The sequence below is a fragment of the Trichechus manatus genome, unplaced genomic scaffold (genome assembly GCF_000243295.1).
Source record: "Trichechus manatus latirostris isolate Lorelei unplaced genomic scaffold, TriManLat1.0 scaffold00001, whole genome shotgun sequence".
NCBI classification, from domain to species: Eukaryota; Metazoa; Chordata; class Mammalia; order Sirenia; family Trichechidae; genus Trichechus; species Trichechus manatus.
Window position 1 is genome coordinate 41661201 of NW_004443937.1, and position 10728 is coordinate 41671928.

Consider the following 10728-nt stretch of genomic DNA (forward strand, 5'->3'; position numbering starts at 1 on the left):
GCACACAACTGAGAACTGGAAAATACTGATCCAAAAAAAAAAAAAAAAAAAACACACTCTTCAACCCTACAGCATGCATGGGAACAGTTAAAAAAAAAAAAAAAAAAGGCAACCTAGGCATTGAAAAGAACAATCCACCGGCTTCTTGAATTCGGCAGAGCTGGGCACGGTGTCTACACTCCCACCTCCGAGCCGAGGGTGCGGCCTGTCTGTTTTCAATGCCTATCAGATGGGTGACTGCCCCTGACAGGCTAGGCTCTGGACTCCCAGAAAGGCAGGCATGCAGAGAAGGGGAGGGCCCGCTGGCGAGCTGTATGCACGGATGAGGCATTCTCAGTGGATGTGGGTCATGCTAGAAGATGTACACAGGAAGATTATTTGATTCTGATTCATGCCACTTGGTATAATGTGATAAAACATTTGACATGAGAGATAAGTTCCATTTTAACCCGAAAGAGAGAGGACGGGTGGGAATTAAAAAGTAAGAGGGATTTTCTCAAAGAAAGGCGATACGGAGGAGAAAGGGGTATCGAGCACAGAAAAGGGGTGACTGGAAAAGAAAATCAGGAAGGAAGCCTTTTCAACACACGAGGAAAGCAAATGAGCTGGAAGACAAAGCATACAAAAGTCAGAAGCGGCAGAATCCGAAAGTGGTGCCAACAATGAGCTCAGTTAGCTGCGGAACGAAAACAACAACAAAAAACTCCATGGAAATTACTAAACACGATCACAGAAAAGAGAGAGAAACACGATTCCACAGTAGACCGAAACATTGATGTTTGGGCTGGCGCTAAAAATACGGAACCCGGACGGGAGGGCTCGCGCTTGACGAGACAGAAGTATGCAGCACAGTTAGCGCCACGCGGACACACACATACGCTGGCTTCCGTGCACTCTGGCCGGTCTACACTGGCAAATTCGGTGGAAACCTGAGGCGAAATATCTGGCTAGCTCAGGCAACTCTGTCTGCTTTGGCCGGAAAGCAGCAGGCAATTTGAGGCTGCAGCAGATTCCTTTATTGGTTTATCTATTGCTTGCCTCAGTGGCTTGCTTTGGCACTGCAGATATCGTCACAGTGGCAATAAGATTGCTTGATACCGATTAACCCTCGGAAACGTATGTTTCTGGAAAAACGTGCTTTCGGAAGAGCTGACAGCTGGGTCTCGCAGCCCAATGTACCTGCTCGTTGTACACTGGCTTATTCTCACAGATTTTCAGGTGGGTGCGTGCGTAGAGGCACTACGGGTGAGAACCAGCACAGCTGAGCAACTCTGGCATCAGTGTTTGCGAAACCCAGGACGGAGGGTTTTTAATCTTCCAGAAACAAAAGCATCTTTGAAGCGGCAACAATGTAACATTCACTGGACAGCTGCCTGCCACAGCTGGTGCCACTGCCAGGTGAGGGAGTTGGCCTCAGCCTCCCCGACCAGAACATCGCCCTAAAGAGCGGCCAGACTGCCAGGAGCAGAACCATGACTGAGAAAGGTCTTTGCCAGTTAGAGAAAGCTGCCTCGCATGCTCCGAGCCTGCTCTGAGCCAGGCTGTCCTATGTATCACGCAGATCGGGACCAAGACACTGCCACACCAGAGCGGGTTCGGAACAGACGCACGACAGAGAGGAGCCTAAGGCAGAGGGAGAGGAATTGGGACCAATCCATGTTCTCAAAATGTGACTTATCCTCCTGTCTCTTATTTTGTCACATTTTGGAGGGTCTCCTCCTTGGTCTTCAAGGAGGAGAAGGCATTTACTTACATCAAATAACCTTTCTATATACATCTCCTCATTGACCTTATCACGAAGGACGTCTTGAGAGTGGCGGACAAAAGTCACGTAGGCATCGGCCACGTCCATTCCAGGCTTCTGCAGGAAAACATGAAAACGCCATTTCAGACAGTGCCTCTTCCTTCATCTTCCATGCATCTTTACTCTCTCCCTGCAGCCCACCCCATCCCACCCCACCCCGTCCCACCTTGCCTTTGCTGGATCACCTTGCAGTCACAGCCTGCACTGGTAGGAACTGATAATTAGAACTTCCTGCTCTTTCCAGAAATCAAGCCTGGCTAAGAAGGGAGTTAGAATTGCAGGGTCTTATAGGTATTTTTCTACTATTAATTTTTTTTTGGTAGAAAAAATCCAATGGATAAATCTTCACTGAATACCCCAGAGACATTTTCCAGCTTTTCTTTAGATTGAAACCCCAATTAAAGAAAAACAAAATATTCTGTTTTCTGCCGTCCTTAATATTGGAAAGGTGACAGACAGCATTCCCCAAACCCTTTGCCTCTTTAAAAAAAATTGAGAAAGTGCTAAGTAAAAATGCCATATTTCAATCTACTAAATCTGAGTATGTAGCGAGGATTTGCTAATCTGGTTACTTAGCAGACATCTGACCGTTTGTCTCTGCATCCCCATGCAGGATTAAAAAAGAAAGAGAGAAAAGATTTGATTTTTAAATAAATTAGATTTTCTGGGAAGGTAAGCAGGTGGTTCATCCAGTAGTTAGGAAACAATTTATTGTAAGGAAAAAAAAAAAAAGAAACTCAGAATGCACAGTGCTTGGGATGTCACAATCAAAGTTATCTCCAAGAAGAAACCCATTAAAACACTGTACTATGGGTCGTTAGGAGAGCTGCCACAAACCCCGTAACTCTCCCCCGTAGATACGTATGTTTGCTAATCACTAAAAAGATGAGTTTTCATTACTGTGATTTACCTTAGATCACAAAGTATCATTTTTCTACAAGACGTGACTGTCAGGCACTGCAAATTGAAGTTAGTTAACACTTCTGTGTAATTTCCAGGGTGAAAATGAGGACGGTTTGGAAACAGTAGGACTGTATTTTTTTTTTTCCCCTGATACAAAGCAAACAATTATCAAGCAAAGGGCCAATGTTTGGCCCCTGGGATGCTAGTAACATTTCTTAACACCTGCTAAAACAATGACAAGGTATTAATTTGAAAAACAATGAGGACAACCCAAAGCCACAGTAGTCAAATGTTACACTTTCAAGCAATTTTCAGCGAATGGATTGAGCAGGATCTGTGATGGTCCTGTAATTGTTGCAGTTTTCTGATACAAAACAATAGCAGTTCGCCAACGGGAGGCAAGTGAGAGCTGTGGGTTCTAAGCCGGCATCTCTCTCTTGGGCAGCTGGACATCAAACGCCATTCCGGGAAGGGATGGACCCCTGCCCAGGGAGCCTGCAGAAACTTATTACTATGGTTTCCATCTCCCCCCGAGTGATGTCTGTGGCAGATACGGCCTTTTCCTGCGTACCTGCTGCCGTCTTAGAGCTAAGATCCAAAGCCAAATTCGTCGGACCTATTAGTAGCCCGCAATGCTGACGACAGTGATCGACAGTAACGGTTATTTTCACCATTCCTTTCTTCACTTAGGTTTACTGTCCTTCTCAGAGGGGCATTTCATCTAAGTTTTAAACAAGTTTTGTTCTTTTAAATCAGTGTGGTTCATTTCACCCAGGTAGTTGAGAAACTCCATCGTTCTCTGTCTTTATGGACTCTTCTTTTTCTTTATCCTGAAGCCAAAACCAAACCTGTTGCCAGTGAGTCGATTCTGACTCACAGCGACCCTACAGGACAGAGTAGAACTGCCCCACAGGGTTTCCAAGGAGTGGCTGGAGGGTTTGAACTGCGGACCTTTTGGTTAGCAGCTGAGCTCTTAACCGCTGTGCCACCAGGACTCCATTTTTCCTTTACAGCACTGATCAATAGCTCACTTTGTATTATCTATTTATTTATTGGTTTGTTTGTTTTGTCTGTCTTTTCCCACTAGAGCATGATCTCCATGAATACGAGGGCTTTGTTTTTTCTGTTTTCTCTTGTGTCTGAAGCACACGGAATGGTGCTTGGCACATAGTAGGTGCGCAGTAAATGTCTGCTGAATGAATGAATCCAGGAACAAATGAGGAAAGGCCCCCCTCCTCCCTCCGTTTGTAAGCCGTTCGGTCAGACTACTTGGAATTTTCCTGGATCCCCCACAAATCGGAACTTTGTGCAAATCATTTGAACTTCTCTGGGCCTTAGTTACTTATCTGCAAAATGGGATTAATAGCAGTTCCCCTACTTACCTTCAAGCACTGTTTAGATGATCAGTTACAATAATGGATCAGTTAAAATAATGTACGTGCAACGCCTAAAAAGCCATAAATCGCTACACACACACACACGAGTTCCGCTGATTTTCTCCTCACAATGCTACGTCACTCCACAGCCTTGCCTACCTTTAGAATCTACTTGAGAACTGAGAAAAGGGACCTCAGGGGAGCGAACATCAAAATAAAAATGACAGTTTCCACACTAAAACGTGCAGCTTTCTCCTAGTAATCCTCAGGCCCCCCACTCACAGCCATTTCCTTTGAAACCAGCTTTATATCCAATTCCCACCACTCATCTGTCAGTTTGGCTTGCGTGTTGCTGTGATGCTGGATGCTGGGCCACTGGTATTTCAAGAACCAGCAGGGTCACCCATGGGGGACAGGTTTCAGTGGAGCCTCCAGACTAATAGAGACTAGGAAGAAAGGTCTGGTGACCTACATCCGAAAATTAGCCAAAGAAAACCCCATGGGTCACACAGGATATTGTCTGACAGACTGCTTGCTGGAAGACAAGCCCCCTAGGTTGGAAGGTACTACACAGCAGCTGCAATAATGGGCTCAAACACGCCAGTGATCACGAACATGGTGCAGGACTGGGCAGGATTTCGTTCCTCTGTATATGAGGTCGCGGTAACTCTAAGCCGACTTGTCTGCGACTAACAACAATGTATCCAATTCCAAGGGATGGTTTCCCAGGAACGGGGAAGACGGGAACTGGATGAAACAGTGTACCAATAAGAGGGAACGATCACTATTCCCGAAGACCTGAGGGGAAGGGGGAAGGCCGTCACCTGTAACAGCAGACACGCAGACTCACCCACGGCTGGGGTCTGGGACTAGCGAGTGCAGGGACGGGCTGCCCCTACACCTCGGGGAAGCGGCTCACTGCGAAGCCACTGGAGAAATAGACAGTCATAGCGGGGATCCTGCACCATTGAGACAAGGTTAAATTAAATTATGGTCAGTACCCTATTTAATAAGGAGCCCTGCGGATGCAGTGGTTAAGCACCCTGCTGTTAACCAAAACGTCAGTGGTTCAAACCCATTAGCTGCTCTACGGGAGAAAGATGTGGCAGTCTGCTTCCGTAACAATTACAGCCTTGGAAACCCTACGAGGGCAGTTCTGCTCTGCCCTGTAGGGTCACTAGGAGTCGGAATCGACTCTATCGCAACAAGTCTACCCTATTTAATGAGACACTGGTGGTTCAGCCTTCCGTTCGGGAGACTTGGGTTTGATTCCAGGCCAAGGCACGTACTGCAGAGCCACCACCGTCCGTAGAGGCTGGTGTGTTGCTGTGATGCTGAACGAGTTTCAGCGGAGCTTCCTGACTATGATAAACTAGGAAGAAAGGCCGGGTGATCTACTCTCGAAAGTCAGTCAGTGAAAACCTTATGGGTCACAATGGTCTGATCCACAACTGACCGTGGATCATGGTGCCGGATGGGGCAACGATTCATTCCATCATGCGTGAGGTCAACACTAACTGGAGGCTGACTCAGTGGCAGCTATAGTAACAGGAACCCTGCTTACAGAGACAGGGAAGAGTGAGCACTGTATTCTAAGTAGATTTCCAACCAAAATGGTTCAAATAAAGACTGTTCACCAACAAGATAACCTGTATTTAGCTGGAAAATATACTTGACCAAACAATTGATGCTATAGAATAAACTGGGCGTTACAGCACATTGCTACCTACACGTAGTAGGACAAACTTTTAAGTGATGGTGTTTGATATCTCACAGTTACATTGTTTACTTATTTTAAATGTGGCAGACTGATGGACTAGGGCATAGATTTTCGGAAATACGTTAAACCTGCAGCAAATAAATAAATATCTGTATGGTTAACTCCATCTATGTGTGAAAGAGATAATTTGTGCATAAACCACTCTGTGGTTCAGGGAAAACAGGACATTTTAATCTAAGCTTGCCCCTACCAGGACACTTCTGCGCTTGAGGAAAACAAACTCCAATTTTCAGTATCGTAAGCAAGTCCTAATTAGGAAGGCAAATCTGCTACATATACCAGAGGGTCAAACACTGCATCGAAGACAAAGAGATATGCTTTGAACATTTGCAATGTTTTGAATGACTGCTAACAGTACTGCTCTCCATTAGTATCGATAACTAAAAGAGACAAAACTCTAAGGTAACTGACTACTAGCCCTCACACGGAACTAAACCAGTAAACTGTGTGCCAAAAACCTCACGGGGCAACACACATGCACTCTGAGCCTTCAGAGCCAGAAACAACTCGAGGAATGATTTTATCTTAATCCTGGCTGCAAAGCAGAAGGACTGGGGAGCTTTAAGAAAATCCTGATGCCTGGGTTCCACCCCTAGAGGTTTTGCTTTAATTTGTCTGGCAAGTAGCCCAGGCATTACTATTTGGAAAAGCTTCCCAGGAGTTTCCGATATGCAGCCAGGGTCAAGAATCACTGATTTAGCCCATTGGTTCCCAAACTTACCTTACGTATCAGAATGACATGGAGAGCTTTTTAGAAGGAGATTCTGAGGTTCCACCCCAAAACTACCCAATCAAACTCTCTGGAGGCAAGGCGCTGGGAACTGTTATTAAAAGGAAAAAAACAAAACAAACCAAAAGTTCTCGCCAAGTATTACTGCTGCATATCCTGGTTTGGGGAGCACTGACTTAGCAGGTAATGGTCAGTGGCAGGCTGGTAAACTGGCTCTCCAAAACAAAAACCAACAAAACAAACCCTAATTTATAGTGACGCCAATTTCCATTGTGTAAATACTCCCACCGTGGCTGATTTCAAGCTACTGACGTAACCTCGCTGAAGGTAGAGCTAGAAAGAAATGCACAGAACGGCCTCCTGAGAGCCAGGCCAGCCTGCTGCAGCTTACCACGGTGCCTGCAGGAGCTACAGGCAAACTGCCAGCACTGGGGTATTCCCTCTGCGACTCACGGGCCAGGTGGCCTTGGGCATTTTACTGCACCTCTCCGTGCCTCAGTTTCCTCAGCTGTAAATGGGGTGATAATAATAACCCCTCATAGGGTTGTTTCAAGAAGTAAATGATTACTATTATTATTTACTGTTATGGATTGAATTGTGTCCCCCAATAAATATGTGTTGTAAATCCTAACGCTTATACCTGTGGTTACAATCCCATTTGGGCATGGGTTCCTTTGTGACGTTAATGACACAGCATTGGTGTGGGGTGTGCCTTAAGTCAATCTCTTTTGAGATATAAAAGAGATTAAAACAAGCAAGTGAGCAAGCAGAGATGGGGGAAGAGAGATGCCAATCCACATGAAGATCGCCCAGGAGCAGAAGCTCAGAAGAGACAAGGAGCTTCCTCCAGAGCCGACAGAGAGGGAAAGCCCTCCCCTAGAGCGGGAGTCCTGAACATGGACTTCAGCCTCCTAAACCGTGAGAAAATACATTCTGTTTGGTGAGCCCACCCGCTTGTTTATTTCTGTTATAGCAGCACTAGAGAACCAAGACATTTACTATATGTAAACAATGTATATATAAGTATATATGAATATGGTATTTTTACTATAAAATTGTGTATTTACTATAACATTCATTATACTATTATTACTATAATTATTGCTATAAAAGTAATTTTTAATCAGCTTAATTCTAAAGTTTAGCTTTGTCCTAAGCTATACTGATTGCTGAAATCATGGGCTTGACGTGCTAACTATATTTTTTCTAATACTCACTAAAATCATCACTTAACTATCCCAATAACAGATGTTTGCCTGTGCGCTCACTCAGATTATCTTGTTGTACGGCACGGTTGTAAGCGTGGACACTGAAATCTCAGCTCTGCCACTTGCCCGCTGTGGGACCTGGGGCAAGCTGACCTCTGTGTGCCTCGCTGTCCCCGTCTGTAAGTTGGGGTTGTTGTGAGATGAAATGTAAGGTGCTTAGAGCAGAGCCTGGCACAGAGTGCGTGCTTTATAAGGTCGGCTTGTTGTTGGTATTATTATTATAGTATATATCATCAGCGGTAAATGCACCACATTTTGGGGCATGCTGCATCATTTTCTTCTGCCTCTCTAGAGGGTGGGGAAAAAAAAGAAAAACCACAGCTGCCGTTGAGTTGATTCCAACTCATGGTGACCCTAGATGTGTCAGAGGAGAGTTGTGCTCCATAGGGTTTTCAATGGCTGATTTTTTTGGAAGTTTGTAGATCGCCAGGCCTTTCTTTCAAGGTGCCTCTGGGTGGACTCGAAACTCCAGCCTTTCAGTTAGCAGCTGAGGGCGCTAACCGTCCGCACCACTCAGAGGGGGGAAATGCTGCTCATTTCTTTTGCTGCCCTCATAGGCCAGCAAGGCTTCTGATCTAGCATAATTAACCCATAAACACTGATGAGTACGGAGCAGGGCAGCTTTCTTGTTGATACACAGTCCATTTATCCCCTTACCTTCACAATAAATCGGAATCTGTCTTACAGGAATTATGAGGTCAAACCACATTAAGCTGCTGATAGTTGATGTTTTTGACCTACCAAAGATGCCGGTTTCTCAATGTAACAAAACCGGACGCTAGCACTCACTGCCACGTAAAACTTCAGCTCCTTGGGTCTTGCCTTTCAGACACCCACCAAACCTCACTGTTGTAGCCTCGCCCCTGCTTGCAGGCCTACACAAAACAGACCTCAGCCACCAGACCTTTGGGTTGAACAGTTGCCTTTAAGTCAGCTCTGACTCATGGCGACCCCATGGGTGTCAGAGAAGAGCTGTGCTCCACAGAGTTTTCAATGGCTGATTTTTTTCGAGTAGATTGCCAGGTCTTTCTTCCGAGGCACCTCTGGGTGGACTCGAAGCTCCAATCTTTCAGTTAGCAGCTGAGTAGGTTAACCATTTGCACTACCCAGGGGCTCCGGATCATTGGGTTGGGAGCCTAGAATTCCCATGTAAAGCACTGGCGCTGCTGAAGACCAGCGCAGGGGAGGGGCGATATCGGCAAATTCACCCCTGCTCCCTGCACCCGTTCGGTGGAGAGTGGGCATTTTACCACCTTCACCATCACCACCACGGCGTGCTCTCCTGCTGCTGATGTGTCTACCAAGTGTCAGGTGTGGCGCTGGGTGTGCCTCATATGTTGTCCCATTTAATTTGCCCAGTACCCCCATGAGTTAGGTATTATTGTCTCCACTTTAAGGATGCAGAAACAGACCCAGCTTTGGAGTAGCTTATTCCCTGTGAACTGAAAGTTCACACTGTGGGGCTTGGGAAAGTGAATCACTTAACTTCTCTCCCTGCTGCAGCTACAGGATGTGCTTCCAGCCCCCATTAGAAGGACTGTCTGTGTGGAGGCACCTGAGATCCCTCGATGAGAAACATTATATAAATTCAAAGCATAATTATTGATTGTACATTCTTTCATTAAACAAACAAAACACACGCTAATGCTAAGTTCACTCCAATTTTCCGTTTTGTCTTCCTTGGAGAAATAAGCCAATAAACCATTACACACTTAGCTTCCTGGGGGAATGAATTTAAATGTTAATATAAATTCTTTCAGAAAAAAAACAAATTTTAACAAATAAGTATTTGAACAAGGAGGGTACTTAACCACGTTCTGGATGAGAAACGTTCGGTACAAGGTCCTTGGCGGCTGTTGAGATAAGCTCTCTACATTTAATATTTTAGAATAGACTCACACCTCTTTGTTAGAAATGGAGAAGCAGAATCATTTTCTTTTCCCCTTTACTGCAATATATTTAAATCTCCCCAATTTTATTTTGCTAATAGGCAGGGCAAAGTCTGTCTATAAATGTATCCTGATTTATCACAGGTAATCCCACACTCGAGCATTCAGCATTCGTGTGTAGTATTTAACCTCAATTTAAATGTAAATTTTGGGCAACTTCAAGTGCTTTATCTGTGAACTTCGAGTGTTCTCTTCATTAATGAGGCCTGTACTAATTATAAGCAGTTTTATAAGGTTTCCTTAAAACAACTGCAGAATTGACCCCAAAATGAACAAATTCAGAATTTGTTTTTTTTTTTTTTTCCTTTAAAAAACACCAACACCCTTGTGCAAATTTCTAGCTCACAGCTCTGCCCCCAAGGTAGAGATACGGGAGGGGAGAGGATGATAAGAGAATGAGATAAGCCAGGGAAACCAGGGACAAGGAAAGTGAGCTGGTTTTAGCTTCAAACAGGACCTCTCTCCCTGATGAAAGAAACCATACCCTCTTCTGGAGTGAATAGGCTTTCGCTGTGAGATATTCGTGGCTCCCCTCTTTCTAATGATACAACTCAGGGATATATAATTTAGCACCAACTAATGAAAGTAGCACCATCCAAATTCTGACGAAAGAAAAGAAAAGAACAATTTTCAGATACTCACAGGTACATCCACATATTTGGAAGCTGCCTTCACCTACAGAAGAAAGAAGAGGATAGAAGTGAATTTGCTGTTTATGTTTGATTGTTCACAGCTCAAAGCTGTATCACCATCAGAGTTAAAACAATATGCTGGCACACGGAGCTGACCAGGAAAAAACAGAAAGGTACTAAAAAATAAAATCTGTTTGCTGTTTCATTTCCAGCCATAGCCACTGCTGCTTTGGAGAGAGAGTTACAGAGAGAGAGGGAGAGAGATAGGGAAAGGGAATGAGAGAGG

The 10728-nt window shown here is 44.9% G+C and overlaps 1 protein-coding gene across 1 annotated transcript in view; it reads right to left on the bottom strand.

The window, feature by feature from the left end:
- CADPS (calcium dependent secretion activator) overlaps positions 1–10728 on the bottom strand; it is a 548960-nt gene that overhangs the window by 39291 nt on the left and 498941 nt on the right. The window contains 2 exon segments of the mRNA XM_023727714.1: positions 1754–1861; positions 10453–10485. Of these exon segments, the coding sequence (XP_023583482.1) occupies positions 1754–1861; positions 10453–10485 (141 nt within the window).